The sequence below is a fragment of the Salvelinus namaycush genome, chromosome 24 (assembly GCF_016432855.1).
Source record: "Salvelinus namaycush isolate Seneca chromosome 24, SaNama_1.0, whole genome shotgun sequence".
In the NCBI taxonomy this organism is placed as follows: domain Eukaryota; kingdom Metazoa; phylum Chordata; class Actinopteri; order Salmoniformes; family Salmonidae; genus Salvelinus; species Salvelinus namaycush.
In genome coordinates this window covers 36,716,788-36,742,514 of record NC_052330.1, presented here as the reverse complement: position 1 = coordinate 36,742,514, position 25,727 = coordinate 36,716,788, and the positions used below count along the sequence as shown (strand labels likewise).

The 25,727-nt window shown below is 42.0% G+C and overlaps 3 protein-coding genes across 3 annotated transcripts in view; 1 reads left to right on the top strand and 2 right to left on the bottom strand.

Moving 5' to 3' along the window:
• snx17 (sorting nexin 17) overlaps positions 1 to 17,545 on the bottom strand; it is a 59,661-nt gene extending 42,116 nt beyond the window's left edge. The window contains exon 1 of the mRNA XM_038962704.1: positions 16,727 to 17,545. Coding sequence (XP_038818632.1) covers positions 16,727 to 16,786 — 60 coding nt within the window. The 5' untranslated portion in view covers positions 16,787 to 17,545. The remainder of the gene's footprint in view (positions 1 to 16,726) is intronic.
• Positions 17,546 to 18,577: 1,032 nt separating this feature from the next.
• Positions 18,578 to 22,328, top strand: atraid (all-trans retinoic acid-induced differentiation factor). The gene is made up of 7 exons (XM_038962790.1): positions 18,578 to 18,710; positions 19,243 to 19,382; positions 19,889 to 19,957; positions 20,051 to 20,122; positions 20,324 to 20,445; positions 20,676 to 20,776; positions 21,084 to 22,328. Exons 1-7 carry the CDS (start codon positions 18,618 to 18,620, stop codon positions 21,186 to 21,188), a joined length of 702 nt encoding a protein of 233 aa, XP_038818718.1. The 5' UTR covers positions 18,578 to 18,617; the 3' UTR covers positions 21,189 to 22,328.
• A 735-nt stretch (positions 22,329 to 23,063) lies between these two features.
• Positions 23,064 to 25,727, bottom strand: part of eif2b4 (eukaryotic translation initiation factor 2B, subunit 4 delta) — a 33,740-nt gene continuing 31,076 nt past the window's right edge. The window contains exon 13 of the mRNA XM_038962529.1: positions 23,064 to 23,680. Coding sequence (XP_038818457.1) covers positions 23,481 to 23,680 — 200 coding nt within the window. The 3' untranslated portion in view covers positions 23,064 to 23,480. The remainder of the gene's footprint in view (positions 23,681 to 25,727) is intronic.

Genomic DNA, 25,727 nt, shown 5'->3' with positions numbered 1-25,727 from the left:
TGCTGACTGTCAGTCAAAACAAATGAAATGTATTTAGGCCTATGAGAAATGATTCATAAAAAAGCACACTGTCTAGAGGAGCAGTGTGTCTCTAGAGGAGCAGTGTGTGTCTAGAGGAGCAGTGTGTCTCTAGAGGAGCAGTGTGTCTCTAGAGGAGCAGTGTGTCTCTAGAGGAGCAGTGTGTCTCTAGAGGAGCAGTGTGTGTCTAGAGGAGCAGTGTGTGTCTAGAGGAGCAGTGTGTGTCTAGAGGAGCAGTGTCTCTAGAGGAGCAGTGTGTCTCTAGAGGAGCAGTGTGTGTCTAGAGGAGCAGTGTGTGTCTAGAGGAGCAGTGTGTGTCTAGAGGAGCAGTGTGTGTCTAGAGGAGCAGTGTGTGTCTAGAGGAGCAGTGTGTGTCTAGAGGAGCAGTGTGTCTCTAGAGGAGCAGTGTGTCTCTAGAGGAGCAGTGTGTGTCTAGAGGAGCAGTGTGTGTCTAGAGGAGCAGTGTGTGTCTAGAGGAGCAGTGTGTCTAGAGGAGCAGTGTGTGTCTAGAGGAGCAGTGTGTGTCTAGAGGAGCAGTGTGTGTCTAGAGGAGCAGTGTGTCTCTAGAGGAGCAGTGTGTGTCTAGAGGAGCAGTGTGTCTCTAGAGGAGCAGTGTGTGTCTAGAGGAGCAGTGTGTGTCTAGAGGAGCAGTGTGTCTAGAGGAGCAGTGTGTCTAGAGGAGCAGTGTGTCTCTAGAGGAGCAGTGTGTGTCTAGAGGAGCAGTGTGTCTCTAGAGGAGCAGTGTGTCTCTAGAGGAGCAGTGTGTGTCTAGAGGAGCAGTGTGTCTCTAGAGGAGCAGTGTGTCTCTAGAGGAGCAGTGTTGGCCAGGGATAAGAGGAAGAACATTCATTGGCAGGAGGAGTTTCCTGTTTGAAAGTCAAAGACAAGAACGCTCAGTTAACACTTTGAACTATAGACTACACCATAGACTACACTGTAAACTACACTATAAAATATAGACTGTAAACTAGACTATATACTGTAAACTATAAACTACAGACTAAACTATTCTCCAGACTGTAAACTAGACTAAATTATAAACTATAGCCTGCAAACGAATTACCATAAGATTCCATCCGTCTGTTTACCTGCCAGTCTGTTCACTCACTAGCATGAATAGTCACAGTCAACAAGATGCCATGTCATCTATAGAAACATTAAAAAAACCCGTGTTAAATGATGCTGGTGGTTGCTTTCTCCAGGCTACAGCTGGAACTTACCCAAATCTAAAAACACAGAAGCACACTGTAGAATGAAAGAACAGCAAAATATGCACATGTAGGCAGAACTAAAAATGTCTATACAGGAAGGATGACAAGACAAAAAAGACTGTGTGCCCCAAATGGCACCCTAATCCCCTATGTAGTGCCCTGTGTTTGACCAGGGCCCCATAGGGTTTTGGTTAAAAGTAGTGCACTATTAAAGGGGACAGGGTGCCATTTAGGACACCGCCAAGAAAAAGCATTACATTTACATTTACATTTTAGTCATTTAGCAGACGCTCTTATCCAGAGCGACTTACAGTAGAGTGCATACATTTTATTACATTTTTTTTTACATTTTTTCATTACATTTTACATACTGAGACAAGGATATCCCTACCGGCCAAACCCTCCCTAACCCGGACGACGCTATGCCAATTGTGCGTCGCCCCACGGACCTCCCGGTTGCGGCATGACATGACATGTAACAAGGAAAACTAGGTCACTTGGTAAATATGTGGATACAGGGGATGATTTAATGTAATGCAAAACCTTCCCTTTAAAAAAAGGGGATACTTTAGGATTTAGGCAACAAAGCGCTTTACTTCACAAGAGTCAGATGAACTAGCGGAGAGGATTTGTATGCATCGTACGAAAAGGCAGGTTTAGCAAGCTAATGCTAACAAGCATTAGCGCATTGACTGAAAGTCTATAGGCATCTGCTATAGCATGCTAAACGTAGCCAATGAAGATTGTCATTTCTCTTAGCAACCTAATGCTTAGCAACCCAACTCTCCTTTAATAGTCCAACAAGTGGCAGCTCAGAGAGGACTACCCTTATGGTGCAATTCTCATAAACCCAACGATTTGATGCAGAAATTGGACTAACGACTAAAAATGTTGTGACAACCCTAATAAATAATACCATTATAGACCTTTTTTTTTTTTTTTTTTTTTGTGGGGGTGGATCAGCTTAATATTGCGGAAAGAATGTTGCTTCCAATGTAATTGTCTGCATCATTTCCAATCCCCCATATTTTTTGGGGTAAATATATATATCCATTCACGTATGCATACATATACACATATATACATACACATACCTACATAGACATACATACTTTTTTTAAAGAGTATACCTTTATTATTATTCCCCGCAAACCCTACCACTGATCCCCCAATTGGAGTAAACTGATAAACATTTCTGTTTTTACCTTCAATTTATACATCTTATACACATTTTACAGACACAGTCTACTTTATAATAGTTCTCTCTTGTTTGTTCTTAGTCCTTCCTCTATTTCTGTTGTCCATCCAGTTTGATTTCCACTTGTAACTGTGCTATTTCACAATAGCTCCGCACCTATACACATTTCACAGATCCCGTATGCCCTACATTGTTTATCTTGTTATTAGTCCCACCCTTCAGCTCCACTCAACCTTTCCCATCTATCTTCCAACATCATCCATTTCGGATTTTTATTTGCCATATATTTTTCAACTGTGCTGTGATGCTTCACAAAAGATTTGAATCTTCCTATTCTCATAGCTTCCACGGATTGTAAATTAAAAATAAACATTTTTGCTAAAATAATTATTATATTATTGATTGATTGACTATGGCTTTTCAAATCCCCCAGTATTGCTATCTGTAGCGTTAGTTCTACGCAAATGTTGCAATTCTTCAACCATTCCTGGACCTGTGACCAAAAACGAGCTACATGCGGACAATACCAAAATAAATGGTCTAATGACTCTGCCTCCTCACAGCAGAATCTGCAGAGCTGGGAAGATTGTATCCCCCATATATATAACATTCTATTAGTTGCAAGAATTTTGTACAATAATTTAAATTGAAAAATTCGAAGTTTTGAATCCGGCGTTGTTTTGCGTATCAATTCATAAACCATGTGCCATGGAATGGGTACATCGAAAATCTCTTCCCAACTATTTTGCAATTTATATGGCACAGCTGTCAGTTTTTTGGTCCTTAAATTAAATTGGTATATGTTTTTATTTATCACACTTTTCTTTAACCATTTATGTTCTTTAATATAAGGCCGACATACAAGTTCCTTACTTTTATCCCCTTCTACCTGCCTCTTCCATTTTTGTGGTAATGCTGCAATTAATTGGTTGTAATTTTGGGTAGAGCAGACATTTCCATATGTCTGTGTTAGCTGCATGTGTGACATTACTCCACCAGTCCTATTTATGATATCATTCACAAAAATTATACCTTTTTTAAACATTTCTTCGATAAATACAGTTTTTTTATCAATTACTATATTTGAATTTAACCACAAGATTTGTTGTACTATTTGTTCCGTCCTTTCAGGTGGATTAAACTGAAATTGCAACCAACTTTCTAAGGCTTGTTTAAAAAATAAAGATATTTTGGAGATTATTTCCTTTTCAAACAACCGAAAGTGAGCAGGTGTAATCTGAATAAAGGGAAAAAGGCCCTTCTTGAACATAGGATGAGACATTCGTACCAATCTACTAGAGAACCAGTTTGGATTTAAGTATAACTTTTGTATGACTGATGCCTTTAGTGAGAGGTCTAATGCTTTAATATTTAATAATTTCTGCCCTCCGAATTCATATTCGTTATATAAATAGGCCCTTTTAATTTTATCTGGCTTGCCGTTCCAAATAAAATTGAATATTTTTTGTTCATATAATTTAAAAAGCAGGTCACTAGGTGTAGGCAAAACCATAAGCAAATAGGTAAACTGTGATATGATTAAAGAGTTAATCAGGGTGATTTTCCCACAAATAGACAAGTATTTTCCTTTCCATGGTAGCAAGATCTTATCTATTTTTGCTAACTTTCTATAAAAATTTATTGGAGTGAGATCATTTCTTTCTTTTGGGATTTGTATACCGAGTATGTCCACATCTCCGTCAGACCATTTAATTGGTAAACTACATGGCAATGTAAAATGTGTATTTTTTAGTGATCCAATACGTAATATGGTACATTTATCATAATTTGGTTTTAATCCAGAGAGGATAGCAAATGTATCTAGATCCTCTAAGAGGCCGTGGAGAGATTCTAGTTGTGGTTTTAAAAGAAAACATGAATCATCAGCGTACAATGACACCTTAGTTTTTAGGCCCTGGATTTCTAATCCCTTAATATTAATGTTTGATCTAATTTTAACAGCTAACATTTCGATGGCAATAATAAATAGATATGCCGATAGTGGACAACCTTGTTTTACTCCTCTAGATAGTTTAAAACTTTCTGAGATGTAGCCATTATTTACTATTTTACACCTAGGGTTACTATACATAATTTTAACCCATTTTATAAGAGATTCCCCAAAATTGAAATATTCTAGGCATTTATATATAAACTCCAGTCGTACTTTATCAAAAGCTTTTTCAAAATCAGCTATGAAAACCAGGCCTGGTGTCCCCGATATTTCATAGTGTTCTATTGTTTCCAGTACTTGCCTTATATTATCTCCAATGTATCGTCCATGTAAAAAACCTGTCTGATTAGGATGAATAATATCTGACAAAACTTTTTTTATTCTATGCGCCAAGCATTTTGCTAGGATTTTTGCATCACAACACTGAAGTGTAAGAGGTCTCCAATTTTTTAAATGGACTGGATCTTTATATATACCACTTGGGTCCTGTTTCAGTAATAATGATATCACACCTTCTTGTTGCGTGTCTGATAATCTATCATTTATATAGGAGTGGTTAAAACAAGCTAATAATGGTCCTTTGAGTTATAGACCATTGCATGGCAGCTATGTTTTTCAATCAAATTATTAGAAAACATATATATATATAGACATGTTGTGTGTCTGGATTAGTTAGAACCTTAGAGACCATAACACTGACACCATTAGAACAGCTGTAGCCTAATGGGTTGCTTGTTCACCAGGAATAATCTAACTAACCCAGACCTTTTCTGAACCACACACACGTTTCCTGGACACAGATTAAGCCTAAGAGAAGGACAAAGTGAATTGCTTTCAGTGGAGGACTGGCAATTTATTTTCATCATTGGTTATTGGTTTTTGTAAAAGAAAAAACGTGATCCATTTAATAAACACTGAACAATTGATAACAGCGGCATCAAGTGGTCAAACCGTGGTACTTTCACACTACTTTATGGACGAAAAATTCAAGCGACTTCAATAGTGAGGAGGAGGAGCACCGCAGTCGTGTCCAAAAGTAATTTAGCCATTCATTGTAGTCATTGAGCTCTGTAGAGTTGCTATTTTTCTTGAGTAAATTAACTCGTGACATTCCTGGATGACTCATTATATAAAAAGTAAGATTTGATTAACAAATATGAGTCAGTTGAAAAAAAAAGGTTAAAGGTAGTATACATACAGTATAATAACTTGGATCCGCGCTAAGTAGTGGTGATATCCTACTCCACCATTGTCTTACCACATATCTCCAACCAGTCATGATTATTCAACAAAACAATAAAATAATTTCCCCAAGTTTCTTTCCAGCAAATGTATTAGTTACACGATTGTAGCAGAGGAGTTTTGAAGTTGAGGGTGCAGTATTTATTAAGTTTGGCAATTGAGGACGAAAACTAGCATAGTTCAGCTAGCCAGCTATACTGAACAAAAATATAAAAATGCAACAATTTCTAAAGATTTTTCTGAGTTACAGTTCAAAGAAGGAAAATCAGTCAATTTAAAGAAATAAAATTAGGACCTAATCTATGGGTTTCACATGACGGGGCAGGGGCACAGCCATGGGTGGGCCTGGGAGGGCATAGGCCCACCCACTGGGGAACCAGGCCCAGCCAATCAGAATGAGTTTTTCCCCTCACAAAGGGGCTTTATTACAGACAGAAATACTCCTCAGCACTCTTCCTATGATAACTTAGGTCACTAGTTAAATCCACTTCCAAAATCAGAGTAGATGAAGGGAAGGAGACAGGTTAAAGAAGGATTTTTAAGCCTTGAGACATGGATTGTGTACGTGTGCCATTCAGAGGGTGAATGGGCAAGAAAGGATTTAAGTGCCTTTGAACAGGATATGGTAGTAGGTGCCAGGCGCACCGGTTTGTGTCAAGAACAGCAACGCTGCTGAGTTTTTCACACTCAACACTTTCCTGTGTGAATCAAGAATGGTTCACCATCCAAAGGACATCCAGCCAACGTGACAAAACTGTGGGAAGTATTTGAGTCAACATGGGCCAGCATCCCTGAGTAACGCATTCGACAGTTTGTAGAGTCCATGCCCCGACAAATTGAGGCTGTTCTGAGGGCATAAGAGGGGGGAGTGTAACTCAATATTAGGAAGGTGTTCTTAATGTTTTGTACACGCAGTGTATTTAAGGAGAGTGAATCGATATCCAATCCCGGAATCAGCTGTAACTGTCAACAGTAAAACAAAGCTTAAAACTACATTTGAGGGAACCCTGAATACAGTTCTTGACCTCACCTCCTCACTCGAGGTCGACCTCACCTCCTCACTCGAGGTCGACCTCACCTCCTCACTCGAGGTCGACCTCACCTCCTCACTCGAGGTCGACCTCACCTCCTCACTCGAGGTCGACCTCTACTCCTCACTCGAGGTCGACCTCTACTCCTCACTCGAGGTCGACCTCTACTCCTCACTCGAGGTCGACCTCTACTCCTCACTCGAGGTCGACCTCTACTCCTCACTCGAGGTCGACCTCTACTCCTCACTCGAGGTCGACCTCTACTCCTCACTCGAGGTCGACCTCTACTCCTCACTCGAGGTCGACCTCACCTCCTCACTCGAGGTCGACCTCACCTCCTCACTCGAGGTCGACCTCACCTCCTCACTCGAGGTCGACCTCACCTCCTCACTCGAGGTTGACCTCTACTCCTCACCACTCTGTGGCTATTTTCTCTGAACGGGGGGGCGGGGGGACTATTACCAAATTCACTGTGAATACATTACATCGTATGAATGAACAATACTCAAAGCCACAGCTTCATACTACTTATCAAACAGAGAACTGATTCTCTTTAAATGGCCATTGGGGCTTGATGTGGTGTGGTGGGGGTGGGGTGTCTGTAGGCGTCTTTTTACTATTTGTGGATACCTCAAATCATTGTTAAGCAGATGTTTTGTTCAAGTCAGATGTAGAGTACTATAATTTATAGAATTTAAAAGAAAAGAAAAGAAAAAAAAGAAAAGTCCAATTGAAAATAACTGATTGCACCCATATTGGCTATCTTAAAATTCTCAGAGTTCAAAATGACCTTTCAACTGTCACGATCGTCTTGAGGACAATGAGTGGACCAAGGCACAGCGTGTGAAAAATACATCTTCTTTTATTGGAAGACGAAAACAAAACAACAAACGTGAAGCTATAAAAGACTAAGTGCTAACATGCAACATAGACAACTACCCACAAAAGCCTACTGCCTATGGCTGCCTTAAATATGGCTCCCAATCAGAGACAATGAATGACAGCTGTCTCTGATTGAGAACCATTCAGGCAACCATAGACATACCTAGACACCTACACTCAAACACAAACCCATCTACTCTACCTAAACCCCCTATACCATACAACCACCCAAGACGAGACAAAAACACACAAACATCCCCCGTCACACCCTGACCTAACCAAACTATTACAGAAAACAAAGATAACAAAGGCCAGGGCGTGACATCAACAAAAGACATGTTTCAGGAATGTTTATTTTCTCCTGTTTCCTGTTTCCTGTTTCCTAATGACAGAAGTAACTTCAGAACAGTCGGAGATGGTGGGTGTTAAAATCCTGTTGTGCTTTTTGAGGTGGAATGATTATTTCTAATGCTGTAAATCCCCTTTGTATGAAATTGAGGTTTGGACATTAAGCAATCCTCCCCCCCCCCTCACCACCAATATAGACCAAGAGGTCCAGAACTAGACGTTCATAGGAATTGCAGTCTTCAAAAAGTTACACAACACATGCAAGCTTATTGTGGCAATTAACAACACATTGAAGTCTACACCCAGTTCACTTTATGCTTTTCGGGAACAAGGTCACAAGCATGGAAACTAGTTGTTCTCAGAATGTGTTTATTGAACTAGCCTATGCCCAAAAGGATATTACTAGGTATTCACATTGGAATGTGATGTATGTCTAAAGAAAGAAGACACGTGGAGGGACAAGGCATTTATCTACATATACACTGGAACCTCACAGTAAGTATACCCAACAGATGATATCAAAGCATTTTCTATAAGACATGTTTCAATCTGCCACCCACTAAACAATACACACACACACACTATCAATTACTGTACACACACACACTATCAATTACTGTACACACACACACTATCAATTACTGTACACACAGTCTCCTTTCCACTCTGCACTCGTTCATCAGCATAGAAATACAGTGCGCTCGGAAAGTATTCAGACCCCTTGACTTTTTCCACTTTGTTACATTACAGCCTTGTTCTAAAATGGATTACATCGTCCGTCCCCCCCAAATCTACACACACAATACCCCATAATGACGAAGTGAAAAGATGTTTAGATATTTCAGTAAAAAAACGAAACTATCACATTTACATAAGTATTCAGACCCTTGACTCAGTACTTTTTTGAAACACCTTTAGCAGTGATTACAGCAGAGTCTTCTTGGCGCTACAAGCGCGGAACACCTGTATTTAAGGAGTTTCTCCTATTCTTCTTCACAGATCCTCTCAAGCTCTGTCAGGTAGGATGGGGAGGGTCGCTGAACAGCTATTTTCAGGTCTCTCCAGTGATGTTCGATCGGGTTCAAGTCCGGGCTCTGGCTTGGTTACTGAAGGACATTCAGAGACTTGTCCCGAAGCCACTCCTGCTTTGTCTTGGCTGTGTGCTTAGGGTTGTTGTCCTGTTGGAAGGTGAACCTTTGCACCAGTCTGAGATCCTGAGCAGGTTTTCATCATGGATCTCTCTGTACTTTGCTCCGTTCTTCTTTGCCTCGATCCTGACTAGTCTTCCAGTCTCTGCTGCTGAAAAACATCCCCACAGCATGATGCTGCCACCGCCATGCTTCACCGTAGGGATGGTGCCAGGTTTCCTCCAGACGGGACCCTTGGTTTTCAGGCCAAAGAGTTCAATCTTGGTTTCATCAGACCAGAGAATCTTGTTTCTCATGGTCTGAGAGTCTTTAGGTGCATTTTGGCAAACTCCAAGCGGGCTGTCATGTGCCTTTTACTGAGGAGTGGCTTCTGTCTGGCCACCCTACCATAAAGGCCTCATTGGTGGAGTGCTGCAGAGATGGTTGTCCTTCCCTGACCAATGCCCTTTTCCCCCGATTGCTCAGTTTGTCCGGGTGGCCAGCTCTAGGAAGAGTCTTGGCGGTTCCAAACTTCTTCCATTTAAGAATGATGGAGCCCAGTGTGTTCTTGGGGACCTTCAACGCAGCAGACATTTTTTAGTACTCTGCCCCAAATCTGTGCCTCGACACAATCCTGTCTCTGAGCTCTACGGGCAATTCCTCTGACCTCATGGCTTGGTTTTTGCTCTGACATGCACTGTCAACTGTGGGACCTTATATAGACAGGTGTGTGCCTTTACAAATCATGTCCAATCAATTGAATTTACCACAGGTGAACTCCAACAGGTCTGAATACCTATGTTGTTTATTTTTAATACATTTTCATTAAAAAATGTAAAAAAAATTAACTGTTTTGGCTTGGTCATTATGGGATTATGGGATATTGGGTGTAGACTGTTAGAAAAAATAAATAATATTTTATCAATTTTAGAATAAGGCTGTAAAGTAACAAAACATGGAAAAAGTGAAGGGGTCTGAATAAATGCATTGTTTTAACCATAGTTCAGTACAGACCATATTAACTACACAGGAAGACTGTTGACCATTCCCAAACCACAGGAAGTGAGAACTGTCAAAGAAAGAAAGGTTTTTGCTCACAAAGGAATTCCGCCATTTAAAATGCAGTCTTTGTTTTCCTAAAGCCCCTGTACTGTGCTGTGTTATGTGTGGTGCGGACGCTGCAAATTCTGCTGGTTCCAAGGTACACAGACAATCCCTCAGTTTTAAAAGGAAAAATATATTTTGGTATTTGTTTCATTAGTCCACTGTTGATACAGTCCCAAAATGTTTTACATGTCAGCTATCAAGTTCTAGACTTAGAACTTTGAAAATCCAGAAAGTGGCACAGTATGTGTTTTGGAAGTGCATCAATAGTTCATTGAACATACAGTGGACTGACATGCGTCCCCAATGGCACCCTATTCCCTATATAGTGCACTACTTTAGACCAGAGCCCTATTCCCTATATAGTGCACTACTTTAGACCAGAGCCCTATTCCCTATATAGTGCACTACTTTAGACCAGAGCCCTATTCCCTTCATTGTGCACTACTTTAGACCAGGGCCCATAAGCACCCGATTCCCTACAGTGTTACTACTTTGAAAAATCTGGAGCCCTATGGGCCCTGGTCAACACATGTAGTGCACTATAAAAGGGAATAGGATGCCATTGGGGACCCAGGCCAGTCTATTCCTGTTGCTCCGTTAAACACGCTACAGTCAGTGTCACAGTGACACAAAACTCACTGTAGTCAGACTACAGATAAGGCCTCTACTACAAAGGAAACAGTTACAGTAAGACTGACTCCTTTAACGCCCCCCCACCCCCCAAAACCCTGCCTGAATTTTCCACCATCTGCTGTTCTCTACACCCTCCCCCCCCCCTCCACTCAAACACACACAGAGTTGTTGAAAAAGTACCCATTCTTAAAATGTAAAAAAATAAAAAAATAAGACTTCCTTTCCATGAGATGCTGGTAAGTACTCTAAGTTGGTGCATTTCCTTAACGACAGTTAGCGTTACCCCTTGAACTTTGCTCTCTCTCGCTCTCCGCTACACTACGCACTCGTGGTTAATGGTTGAAACCTGTATATCCGTGCCTCATCAGCAGCTGGAGACCTTTAATGACCTTTATAAAATCAGCAATCTTTACTCCAGTGTTGCTCCGTTCCCTCAGCTGTCAACAGACAGTCGTTTTGCTTCAGGCTACATCTGAGACAGTGACTGTGTATTTTCCTACTAGCACCGAGGGAACATTTTCTTACAATTCGATCACACCAACAGTGTCATTGCATTTTTTGGGTACACCGGAATTACATTAATTTCCAATGAAAACCATGCTTTTGCCTTGCAGCATTGCGTTGCAGAGGCAGTTGCAGTGCGTTCTGTGCGGTGCGTACATTAGGATTTATCAAACGTACGTGTCAAACTGTATGCGTGGACGGCTTGACAGAAATAGTAGCAGAAGATGACTGTTGAACTGTTACATACATATCCAGATGATACTGCGTACTATTTTGCGCCACGATGATGTCGGTGTGAAGTGTTACTATGACTGTAATGTGGTTGTTTCACTTAGCTATCGTAAAAGGGATACTTCGTGATTTTGACAATGATGTCTTTTATCTACTTCCCCAGAGTCAGATGAACTTGTGGATATAATTTTTATGGCTCTGTGTCCAGTATGAAGGAAGTTAGAGGTAGTTTCGCAAGCCAGTGCTAACTAGCGTTAGCACAATGACTGGAAGTCTATGGGTATCTCATTACGCTAATGCTAGTTAGCAATTGCGCTAGCTAGCAACGTCCTTCAGACTGCATGCAGAGACAAAAAAAAAAAAATGGTATGCACAAGTTCATCTGACTCTGGGGAAGTAGATAGCGATTTGTCGAGGTACATCCAGTTGAGAATAGCTAACATTACTCACTGGACCAGCCACTAGTTCATAGAATATCAGCTTGCGAATAACTATTCATTTTTCTGTAAAGTTACTCATGTTGTGGTGCCCAGTACCTGGATGTGCAAACTACAAGCACAGGCTGCTGGGGAAACATTTCATCAGTTACCTGCCGGCGATTATCCTCAGAGCCGACAGTGGCTAGGCGGCAATAAAGATGCTGCCTATGATGTGAATACTCTAGTGGAAAAATATCTGAAATGTCCATGTTTGTAGCCAGCACTTTCAGGCAGAGGATTTCAAAACAGACCTGAAGTCTCAACTGATGGGGTTGCCAGGTCGATGATTGTTAAAAAGGTGATGGGGTTGCCAGGTCGATGATTGTTAAAAAGGTGATGGGGTTGCCAGGTAGATGATTTTTAAAAAGGTGATGGGGTTGCCAGGTCGATGATTTTTTAAAAGGTGATGGGGTTGCCAGGTCGATGATTTTTAAAAAGGTGATGGGGTTGCCAGGTCGATGATTGTTAAAAAGGTGATGGGGTTGCCAGGTCGATGATTGTTAAAAAGGTGATGGGGTTGCCAGGTCGATGATTGTTAAAAAGGTGATGGGGTTGCCAGGTCGATGATTGTTAAAAAGGTGATGGGGTTGCCAGGTCGATGATTGTTAAAAAGGTGATGGGGTTGCCAGATCGTTGATTGTTAAAAAGGTGATGGGGTTGCCAGGTCGTTGATCGTTAAAAAGGTGAAGCTACTGTATGCCATCAATTTTCACCTTCACTTCAAAAGGGGGAAAGGCATCCAATCAGCCAACAACGGCACAGCAGAAAATAAGTTGAGCAAAGGTAACACATACTTCATATTCTTTTATATGTATGTATGTAAATTGTGTCTTTCCAATATATAACTTTTATAATTGAAAAAATAAAAACACACACGCACACAGTATAGATTGATAGATACACACAAAGTCTGAATTAAAAAATATAAATATATATATATGTCCTTTCTTCATGGAACACCATTGTCCACCACAATTGGCCTAGCGTCGTCCGGGTTAGGGAGGGTTTGGCCGGTAGGGATATCCTTGTCTCATCGCGCACCAGCGACTCCTGTGGCGGGCCGGGCGCAGTGCGCGCTAACCAAGGTAGCCAGCTGCAAGGTGTTTCCTCCGACACATTGGTGCGGCTGGCTTCCGGGTTGGAGGCGCACTGTGTTAAGAAGCAGTGCGGCTTGGTTGGGTTGTGTTTCGTAGGACACATGGCTTTCGACCTTCGTCTCTCCCGAGCACGTACGGGAGTTGTAGCGATGAGACAAGATAGTAATTACCAACAATTGGATACCACAAAATTGGGGAGAAAAGGGGGTAAAATTTTAAAATACACTGCTCAAAAAAATAAAGGGAACACTTAAACAACACAATGTAACTCCAAGTCAATCACACTTCTGTGAAATCAAACTGTCCACTTAGGAAGCAACACTGATTGACAATAAATTTCACATGCTGTTGTGCAAATGGAATAGACAAAAGGTGGAAATTATAGGCAATTAGAAAGACACCCCCAATAAAGGAATGGTTCTGCAGGTGGTGACCACAGACCACTTCTCAGTTCCTATGCTTCCTGGCTGATGTTTTGGTCACTTTTGAATGCTGGCGGTGCTTTCACTCTAGTGGTAGCATGAGACGGAGTCTACAACCCACACAAGTGGCTCAGGTAGTGCAGTTCATCCAGGATGGCACATCAATGCGAGCTGTGGCAAAAAGGTTTGCTGTGTCTGTCAGCGTAGTGTCCAGAGCATGGAGGCGCTACCAGGAGACAGGCCAGTACATCAGGAGACGTGGAGGAGGCCGTAGGAGGGCAACAACCCAGCAGCAGGACCGCTACCTCCGCCTTTGTGCAAGGAGGTGCACTGCCAGAGCCCTGCAAAATGACCTCCAGCAGGCCACAAATGTGCATCTGTCAGCATATGGTCTCACAAGGGGTCTGAGGATCTCATCTCGGTACCTAATGGCAGTCAGGCTACCTCTGGCGAGCACATGGAGGGCTGTGCGGCCCCACAAAGAAATGCCACCTCACACCATGACTGACCCACCGCCAAACCGGTCATGCTGGAGGATGTTGCAGGCAGCAGAACGTTATCCACGGCGTCTCCAGACTCTGTCACGTCTGTCACATGTGCTCATGTGCTCAGTGTGAACCTGCTTTCATCTGTGAAGAGCACAGGGCGCCAGTGGCGAATTTGCCAATCTTGGTGTTCTCTGGCAAATGCCAAACGTCCTGCACGGTGTTGGGCTGTAAGCACAACCCCCACCTGTGGACGTCGGGCCCTCATACCACCCTCATGGAGTCTGTTTCTGACCGTTTGAGCAGACACATGCACATTTGTGGCCTGCTGGAGGTCATTTTGCAGGGCTCTGGCAGTGCACCTCCTTGCACAAAGGCGGAGGTAGCGGTCCTGCTGCTGGGTTGTTGCCCTCCTACGGCCTCCTCCACGTCTCCTGATGTACTGGCCTGTCTCCTGGTAGCGCCTCCATGCTCTGGACACTACGCTGACAGACACAGCAAACCTTTTTGCCACAGCTCGCATTGATGTGCCATCCTGGATGAACTGCACTACCTGAGCCACTTGTGTGGGTTGTAGACTCCGTCTCATGCTACCACTAGAGTGAAAGCACCGCCAGCATTCAAAAGTGACCAAAACATCAGCCAGGAAGCATAGGAACTGAGAAGTGGTCTGTGGTCACCACCTGCAGAACCATTCCTTTATTGGGGGTGTCTTGCTAATTGCCTATAATTTCCACCTTTTGTCTATTCCATTTGCACAACAGCATGTGAAATTTATTGTCAATCAGTGTTGCTTCCTAAGTGGACAGTTTGATTTCACAGAAGTGTGATTGACTTGGAGTTACATTGTGTTGTTTAAGTGTTCCCTTTATTTTTTTGAGCAGTGTATATATATATATATATAAAAAAGAACACATTCTTATTTTCAATGACGGCCTAGGTGGGTTAACTGCCTTGTTCAGGGGCAAAACGACAGATTTTCACCTTGTCAGCTCGGGGGATCCAGTCTTGCAACCTTACAGTTAACTAGTCCAACGCAATAACGACCTGCCTCTCTCTTGTTGCACTCCACAAGGAGACTGCCTGTTACGCGAATGCAGTAAGCCAAGGTAAGTTGCTAGCTAGCATTAAACGTATCTTATAAAAAACAATCAATCATAACCACTAGTTAACTACACATGGTTGATGTGACTGTGATGTGAATCCCACTTCTGACACCAGTGTAATGAAACAGGCAGGGAGCGGGTCTCGAACCCTCGACCTTCTAGCCCGAAGTCCGGCGCGCTATCGACTGTGCTGCAAAAGCATGCTCAAGCGGCAGAGTCGATTTCCGCGCTTATAAACCCAGGGTCGTTACACTATTATCTAGCGTGTCCTGCGTTGCATATAATCTGACTGAGCATACAAGCATACAAGTATCTAAGTATCTGACTGAGCGGTGGTGGGCAGAAGCAGGCACGTAAACATTTTCAAACAGCACTTTCGTGCGTTTTGCCAGCAGCTCTTCGTTGTGCGTCAAGCATTGCGCCGTTTATGACTTCAAGCCTATCAACTCCCGAGATGTAACCGAAGTGAAATGGCTAGCTAGTTAGCGCGCGCTAATAGCGTTTCAAACGTCACTCGCTCTGAGCCTTCTAGTAGTTGTTCCCCTTGCTCTGCATGGGTAACGCTGCTTTGATGGTGGCTGTTGTCGTTGTGTTGCTGGTTCGAGCCCAGGGAGAAGCGAGGAGAGGGACGGAAGCTATACTGTTACACTGGCAATACTAAAGTGCCTATAAGAACATCCAACAGTCAAAGGTATATGAAATACAAATGGTATAGAGGGAAATAGTCCTATAATTCCTATAATAACTACAACCTAAAACTTCTTACCTGGGAATAATGAAGACTCATGTTAAAAGGAACCACCAGCTTTCATATGTTCTCATGTTCTGAGCAAGGGACTTAAACGTTAGCTTTCTTACATAGCACATATTGCACTTTTACTTTCTTCTCCAACACTTTGTTTTTGCATTATTTAAACCAAATTGAACATGTTTCATTATTTACTTGAGGCTAAATTGATTTTATTGATGTATTATATTAAGTTAAAATAAGTGTTCATTCAGTATTGTTGTAATTGTCATTATTACAAATAAATAAATAAAAATCGGCCGATTAATCGGTATCGGCTTTTCTGGTCCTCCAATAATCGGTATCGGCGTTGAAAAATCATAAAATCGGTCGACCTCTAGTTCAGAGCATGCTAGATAGCTAATAGCACAGGTGATGGCCTCTGTATTCAGTCTGTCTTCTGTAAACAAGCTCTGTAGCATGGACATATGGCCGTGTGGGAACACTAACCCTAACCCTATAAAAAAAAAAAAGGTGTGTAGGAATTTCCCCTTTTATTTTTTGAAAAGTATTTCTTGCTGATATGAAAGATCAGTTTCTTACGTTTCCAAAAGGAGTATGTCAAACGGTAACGTTACATGTTAATGTTTAGAGCAAACATCGGGCACTTAAAACTCCCCCAGTCAGAAGACACTATCATCAATTGGCTTAGCTCTATGAATGGGGTAGACCTGGGGGCAACCATTCCACCCATTCCGCTCCTGCCATTACCACGAGCCAGTCCTCCCCAATTAAGGTGCCACCAACCTCCTGTGATGTAAAGGGGGGGGGGGGTGTCCCTGCAATGGATTTCCAATTCTAGGAATCTGCAGTAAAATAACTGTACGTCGTAAACAGACCAACAAAATCAGTCCTGGAACTCACCACATATTTTGATCCATGTTCTCCCGAACGAACCTCCGTTTCGGGAATGGAGAAATGCATTTTAGATTTCAGATGGCCCACTGGACGAGAGATGCACTATTTAAGATGAAGAAAAAAGAAGAAAAAAAATCTTGGAAGAGAAAGTCTACGCGATTGCTTGGTGATGACTACAATCATTTGAAGAAGAAAGTAGTCTTGCACTCCTCCGCTCTTACTCGGGCAACCCACAGTGTTAATGTGCGTTGTTCAATCCGAGGCGACGAAGAATTTTTTTAAATGTTCTTTATCCAACAATTCCTGCTGTACTGTACTGGATTAGTAGACAACTTTTCCCACGTCAGTACTCTAAACTTTTCCCACTAGCATCCCCGTAGCAGCCATGTTGCAGATTTAGGTAATTCCACCTTCATTGTTGGCAGTACAATTCAACTTATTCGTCGACTCTGTGTGTAGAGGTAAAAAAAAACATTCACCGTTGGCCCTGTTACAGCAATCCGTTGTCCAATTCGTGCCGGCAATTCCCTTCACTTGCGTAATCATTAGAACTTTCGGATAAAAAGACGCAGTTTGCTCCTGCAACCCCCCTGGTCACTGCCCTAAATGGTACAAACGACTGAGAGAGAGAAAACAAGCACAGATGTGTTGTAGCCTATATATTTTTTGGAACTCTTTCTGTGTCTTGAAGTTCTCCTAAATAGTTTACCATGGCGAGCAAGCGGTTCGAGAAAACACACTTGTAACTAATCCACGAAAACGGGATACATTGTAGCCGTCCAGCAATAATGTATCTAATGGGCATCAAGTAGATCATTAAGAAGCGTTGCAACACTCCTCCGGTCCAAACCATTTCTGAGAGAGGGGACCACATTTATTTCAAACATCGCAAAACAATTGTATTCCTACTTTTAAATGAATTCACGTAAAAAATGATGAACTTACTTTGGGGTTTAGGCCACACATACATAAAATATGTGATATTTTCTAACAGGATGCAAAAAAATTCCTTAGGTAAATGATTTCCTCTTGTATTCTGACCCCTGTTCTGTGATGGTGCTTTCCTGAGAGTCAGGATGGTCAGATGACCGTGCATTTGAGCAGTCCAGACAACTTCCAAAACCAATTGAAATGTTTTCCTTAATGTCAATATTATAAAAATTGTAAATTATTTTGTGAATTTCATTTTTTTTTTAAATTGGCCATGTAAACCTGTGCATTTTGTTTGTCTTGAAAGGCAAGGAACAAATAAATATAGACAATTAATAATACAACATATTTAATAGACTACTACAGTCTAATAGGCTCTCTCTTTGAGATGCATGGAGCGGCAGGTAGTCTAGTGGTTATAGCGTTCGGGCCAGTAACCGAAAGATCGCTATTTTGAATTCCCGAGCTGACAAGGGTAACAATCTGTCGTTCTGCCCCTGAACAAGGCAGTTAACGCACTGTTCCCCGGTAGGCCGTTATTGTAAATAAGAATTTGTTCTTAACTGACTTGCCTAGTTTAGATAAAGGTTAAATACAACATCTTCAATCTATAGGCTGCATTTTAGGTATGCTAAAAATGTTGCGCAAATTGTAACGTCATGAAGCACTGTCTGCGTTCAAACACTTTGGTTTCCTTTTATATTCTCTTGTCTCTAACTGATCATTAATCTGAACAGAAAGAATATTAGGTCTAAAAGCAAAAACATACGATCTTTTTGAACGGTATTTTACCTTTATTTATTTATATATCAGTCTACCATAGTGTTTTTTTTTATCTATTCAAATCGAGCACCAATCAAGGGGGAAAAGGAAACGAGGCAAGGAGACGAGTACTATCGGGGACACGGCCGTGATTCACTCGCTTACAGTCACATACGTTCCGGTCATGTGACTTGCGCCGTCGAAAATGACCGCTGGACACAGCCAGCAGAATGCAGCAGTGGTCTTGTTGTTCATTCATGTCTGTTTCTCTGGTGGTTATCAACTGACTGAGTTACAGGTAAGGGTCTGCTTGAGATCTATAGGCAATGCTGTTCAGTGTCATATCAGATCCGTTCAATTGTTACTGCTGATGCTAGGCTACACTCGTTGTTGTTATTACATTGTAGTTAACTGTTTCTACACTCAGAGTAGAGTGGTTACGTTGTTTATACACTCGGATGTGTTACATTGTAATTATGTTACTACACTGTGTTGTTACATTGTAACTGCTACGCTACACTCAGCGTTGTTTCATTGTAACTGTCTGCTGCTAGCCTGCATGCTACACACTCACTGAGATTGAACTGCATTGTTGATTAAGGGCTTGTAAGTAAGCATTTCACTGTATTGTATTCGGCGCATGTGACAAATACAATTTGATTTGTCGCTCGAAGCTTTAGTATTGGTCAATAGTTGCCTGTAAAATAGTTTTTTTCTGAAGCATTTGTTGTAGAAAGCTATTGTTGCTAGGCTACAGGCTTGTCAAAAAAGGCGTTGTGAATAGCTCCGTGTTGTGTATTTGTGGTCCACAACAACAACAACAACAACAGGGCCTGTGCCATCTCTGCAACGGGACAGTCCAGAACGGCACAGCTGTGAGCCAGTTCTGTTCCGCGTCTGCGGGTTTGATTGATGGCCGCTGCTGCCTGCTGCGAAAAGAAAACGTCAGGGATGCTGACCACGTCATCGGGTAGGAAGTAGATGTTGTGCTTTGAAAAGCATTTGTTTTTGTAACCTTTTGCAGTTGATAATCTGGTGGTCCTACTGAATTGCACATAGAGGACAAATACTTTGTGTAATAACATTTAGTAACATCCAAAAACTATTGGAAAATAGATGTTCTCTCAATTTTTTATTTTTATTTTATTTTTATTTTACCGTTATTTTACCAGGTAAGTTGACTGAGAACACGTTCTCATTTGCAGCAACGACCTGGGGAATAGTTACAGGGGAGAGGAGGGGGATGAATGAGCCAATTGTAAACTGGGGATTATTAGGTGACCATGATGGTTTGAGGGCCAGATTGGGAATTCAATGAGAAAAACCTGTATAAATAAAGGTCAAATATATATATATATATTTAAATGTACCAAGTGATGACTTGTCTTGTAGCCAGTATCTGTCCTAGTTTTTTTTGTTTATACTGTCTGTGCCCTAATCAACATGTATTAGTCACACTCTTTACGTTTCCCTCAGGTTGGACCTATCAAACTGTTCCCTGAGCCGTGTGGAAGACCTTCGAGATGCATTCAACGCTACAACAATGTATGAAAAAACAGACTGTTCACATTGACATAAATGATCAGTGTGTTACTATGTGCTGCGTTAACTTCTGTTTTCTCTCTCTCGACTTTGCAGAGATCTCTCACTGAACCCCATTGTAAACCTGGACGATTCACTGTTTGAAGGCTTTATCCAGTTAGCTAACCTGTAAGCACAATGCCATAATTATTATAACTGAGCTGTAAATTATAATACACATTTTACTGTCCATCAATGTTTGCCAATAACACTATTGCTAAATATCTCCTGTACTGTACTCTCAGGGACTGGGCACTTCAGTAGCTCTGATGCAAAGCAATTTGGTCTTGGGGTTCTAAAAATACTCGTTTTCTTCTTTCGACCTGTAAGGATTCTGCCTGCCAACCTGGTCTGTCCAGGAGGCAATGCATCATGGGATAAGGTGAAGGTCAAAGGGGAAACTCATTTTTGTGAAGGACAGAAAGACATCTGTAACCAGACTGATTATTTGTGTAAGTCGGGTCACTTACCGTTACGGTTTTCTGCTATGTGACATTGTTTTGTTGAGTAAACAAACAATCCTTATTTCTAGTTTAACTTAATTTGGGGAACTATATAAAAAAAAAATGGGTGCCACCTTACCTGTGATTCTATATACAGTGAACTGGCATTAGTCTTTATAACTGACAGTTTATACAGTATCTTATATGCTTCTTCTCACCCCATAACTTTGCTTCTACAGCGTTGAACTGCCCTGAGAACTCTCTCTGTGTACCATACGGTCCGGGCTTCTTTCAATGTAGCTGCGTGGAGGACTTCCGTGGATACAAGTGTCTTCGAGAGGTCAGTTACTACTACAACACAGCCTCCCTGTCAGTTATTGGAAAATATTCTTACAAAATGTTATATTATTATTTTTGGGACAATGGCGATAAGTTGCATCACATTAAAAAAAAACAATAGCTTATTCATTAATATCCACATTCTGTCACTGATTGTTGAAGACAACGCAAGTATGAACTGCCAAAGTAAACAAACTCACAGCCTGTTCAAACTTAATAACTGCTATGGTCATATGAAACCCTTCAAAATAAAAAAATAACTGCTATTGCACAAAATTAAATTGTTGTTGTCTGTGTGTTGTTGGCAGGGAGAGTTTCCTATAATCCAGGTGTTCGGGCCTCTAGCGGGCTCCACGGTCCTGGTCTCCATCCTGCTATGGGTCACCCAAAGACGCAAGGCCATATCAGTCTGAGGTTGTACCCGAGCCCCTGGTCTGAGGCCTAGTCCTAGGACATTTTCAAGTGGTACTGACCTGAAACAGCAGGGGAAATGCTGAGTGGACTGTTGATTGAAATGGTCTCAGGGGTTAATGTTATAATGCTGACAGTGGACTGTTGATAGAGGAGATGGTCTCAGGGGTTAATGTTATAATGCTGACAGTGGACTGTTGATAGAGGGGGTGGTCTCTGGGGTTAATGTTATAATGCTGACAGTGGACTGTTGATAGAGGAGATGGTCTCAGGGGTTAATGTTATAATGCTGACAGTGGACTGTTGATAGAGGGGATGGTCTCTGGGGTTAATGTTATAATGCTGACAGTGGACTGTTGATAGAGGAGATGGTCTCTGGGGTTAATGTTATAATGCTGACAGTGGACTGTTGATAGAGGGGATGGTCTCTGGGGTTAATGTTATAATGCTGACAGTGGACTGTTGATAGAGGGGAGGTCTCTGGGGTTAATGTTATAATGCTGACAGTGGACTGTTGATAGAGGGGAGGTCTCTGGGGTTAATGTTATAATGCTGACAGTGGACTGTTGATAGAGGAGATGGTCTCTGGGGTTAATGTTATAATGCTGACAGTGGACTGTTGATAGAGGAGATGGTCTCTAGGCCCATATGACATTGTTTTAAGACTTATCTTTGAAAGGCACTCTGTCAGAATTGACAGTGTTTTCGATGCTCAGTGTGTAATCGCCACAAATTTTGCAATTGTTGTACAGCTAGCAGCCATTTATCTCGATCAACATGGCATTATGTTCAACATGAGCTGGAACTCAATTTATGTTCCAGTCATGGTTTACTAAGACCATAACTGAAGCAGGTAACGTCATCTACTTTGCATGTGAATAAGTCATTTGTAGTAGGAGCTATATAATGTGCAATATAAATTGCAATAGCAACAAAATATTTTAATTGTTTGGGAAAACTGACAAGATATCGACTTGATAAAATCCCATTATAGGGAGACATGAGCAAAACACATTGCTTGCAGACAGTACCGCTAATGTTGACTTGTTCATACATGGTTACAGATGAATTGATGTTTATAAACTGAAATGGGTTGCCTTTTTGTATTTTACCTTTAATTAAAGAAAGATGTTATACACGGACTCAAGTGATTTGCTGTGTGTGTGTGTGTGTGTGTCTCGACCTGAAGAGTCATTCTGAACGGCACACAGGTGACTTATGTACTGACCAGAAACCTCAATCTGTCCAATTTCCTCTGCGCCATTGAGCAGTTCATTGAAAACTAGTTGTGTTTGATCTCTCTCTCTCTCTAATAAAACCTCTCTGCGATAGATACGTTATGGAACACTATAGAAAAGTCATTAAAAAGAGACATTCTCTTTTCTTCCAACAGTGTTGTCTATTACATTCAACATAAACTGGAACTCAATGTATGTTCCAATCATGGTTACTAAGACTAAAACTTCATAATAGGTGTTTTAAGCCACAGCAGTACCTAATTAAATCAGAACAGGTCAAATGTTTTTTCTGTAGTTTGAATGAGGATACAGCATTTAGGATACACACCTACAGCAACAAAAATAACATTATTTGAAATAACTTTGAAAACGCTCAAAAACAGAAATCTTGGGACTTCATTGCCACGTCTGCCGTTTTGAGATTTTCCTTTGATCAAGCCCGTATCCACAGGCTGAGTAGGAGTGCTGATTTAGAGTCAATTTAGTCTTTTTGATCATAATGAATACAATTGTATGGAGAGATACCAGGTCAACTCTCCTACACTGAGATGCTATGTGGGACCGGTTCCCTATACCTTCTACCCACCCCACAGGCCAAACCCTTTATCGTCAACACTGTCAAAAGAACACACAGGAAACTCGTTTAAAAAAATAATGTGCCATTTCTGATATTTATTACATGCTAAAAGTGCAGGTGTGAATGCCTGCTCAGAGTAGAACACTTCTGTAGTCTTTTTTTATGGCCAGCTGTTACAGTGGATATAGCCTAGCATGTAGAAAGACTGAGCAAATGGAGAGTCTAAAGACCCGGTCCAATATCAACACTAACAATTAAAACAATGTATTTGGTAGGTCCATGCATTCTAGAATGGTCATCGGAAACATAAGTGTACACTCCCATTTTGGAACCGTATGACCTAATAAAGTACACTATATAGAGAATAGGGTGCCCATAGCTTACAACTCTCAAACACAAGTGCTTCTTATAGAACACCACATCAAGTCAGATGCATCATCAGTCTGCGACTCTACCCTGCGTCATTCCCCTTCCATCTCTTACTGGTCCAGGTTTTTGACCCTGAGAACAACAGGAACTGAGGTGCACGGGATCATGCCCAGGTCTGTGATGACCAGGTCCACAAAGTCTGGTGGTGTGACGTCGTAGACCAGGTTCAACAGACCCAGGGAGCTGACGTCCTGCCAGTTCTCCAGCTGGGTCTTCCCCTTCCGGGTCACCATCAGGTCATCGGGGTCATCTGAGGAAAAAAAAAAAAAAAAGAGGGTTTGTGAGTGTTGCATTGCTACTGATGTTTCTATTCAAGTCAGGAAGATCATTTTTAATATCTGGATAATTGTGTTGATCGAAGTTCATATTACAGATCCCTATCTAGGTTACATCTCAGCGCTAGAGGCGTCACTACAGACCCTGGTTCGATTCCAGGCTGTATCACAAACGGCCGTGATTGGGAGTCCCATAGAGTGGCGCACAATTGTCCCAGCATCATCCGGGTTACCTCATTGTAAATAAGAATTTGTTCTTAACTGACTTGCCGAGTTTAAATAAAACAATGACCAAGGATCCATATCTAGGTTACCAGGAAGTAGAAAGGAAACGACCCAAACTCATCAACTAAAACATTTCATTCTATTGTATTTATTAAAGATCCCCATTAGTTCCTGTCAAGGCTGCAGCTACTCTTCCTGGGGTTTATTATGGATCCCCATTAGTTCCTGTCAAGGCAGCAGCTACTCTTCCTGGGGTTTATTATGGATCCCCATTAGTTCCTGCCAAGGCAGCAGCTACTCTTCCTGGGGTTTATAATGGATCCCCATTAGTTCCTGTCAAGGCAGCAGCTACTCTTCCTGGGGTTTATTATGGATCCCCATTAATTCCTGTCAAGGCAGCAGCTACTCTTCCTGGGGTTTATTATGGATCCCCATTAGTTCCTGCCAAGGCAGCAGCTACTTTTCCTGGGGTTTATTATGGAGCCCCATTCATTCCTGCCAAGGCAGCAGCTACTCTTCCTGGGGTTTATTATGGATCCCCATTAATTCCTGCCAAGGCAGCAGCTACTCTTCCTGGGGTTTATTATGGATCCCCATTAATTCCTGCCAAGGCAGCAGCTACTCTTCCTGGGATTTATTATGGATACCCATTCATTCCTGCCAAGGCAGCAGCTACTCTTCCTGGGGTTTATTATGGATCCCCATTAGTTCCTGTCAAGGCAGCAGCTACTCTTCCTGGGGTTTATTATAGATCCCCATTAGTTCCTGTCAAGGCTGCAGCTACTCTTCCTGGGGTTTATTATGGATCCCCATTAGTTCCTGTCAAGGCTGCAGCTACTCTTCCTGGGGTTTATAATGGATCCCCATTAGTTCCTGTCAAGGCAGCAGCTACTCTTCCTGGGGTTTATTATGGATCCCCATTAGTTCCTGCCAAGGCAGCAGCTACTCTTCCTGGGGTTTATAATGGATCCCCATTAGTTCCTGTCAAGGCAACAGCTACTCTTCCTGGGGTTTATTATGGATCCCCATTAATTCCTGTCAAGGCAGCAGCTACTCTTCCTGGGGTTTATTATGGATCCCCATTAGTTCCTGCCAAGGCAGCAGCTACTTTTCCTGGGGTTTATTATGGAGCCCCATTCATTCCTGCCAAGGCAGCAGCTACTCTTCCTGGGGTTTATTATGGATCCCCATTAATTCCTGCCAAGGCAGCAGCTACTCTTCCTGGGGTTTATTATGGATCCCCATTAATTCCTGCCAAGGCAGCAGCTACTCTTCCTGGGATTTATTATGGATACCCATTCATTCCTGCCAAGGCAGCAGCTACTCTTCCTGGGGTTTATTATGGATCCCCATTAGTTCCTGTCAAGGCAGCAGCTACTCTTCCTGGGGTTTATTATAGATCCCCATTAGTTCCTGTCAAGGCAGCAGCTACTCTCCCTGGGGTTTATTATGGATCCCCATTAGTTCCTGCCAAGGCAGCAGCTACTCTTCCTGGGGTTTATTATGGATCCCCATTAGTTCCTGCCAAGGCAGCAGCTACTCTCCCTGGGGTTTATTATGGAGATCCATTAATTCCTGCCAAGGCAGCAGCTACTCTCCCTGGGGTTTATTATGGAGATCCATTAATTCCTGCCAAGGCAGCAGCTACTCTTCCTGGGGTCCAGCGACATTAAGGCAGTTGTATACAATTTCAAATATGACATGACATTACACTTTATCCAATACATTTAGTGTGTTCCTTCAGGCCACTACTGTACTACCACATATATACAATACAACGTACATGTGTGTAGAGTG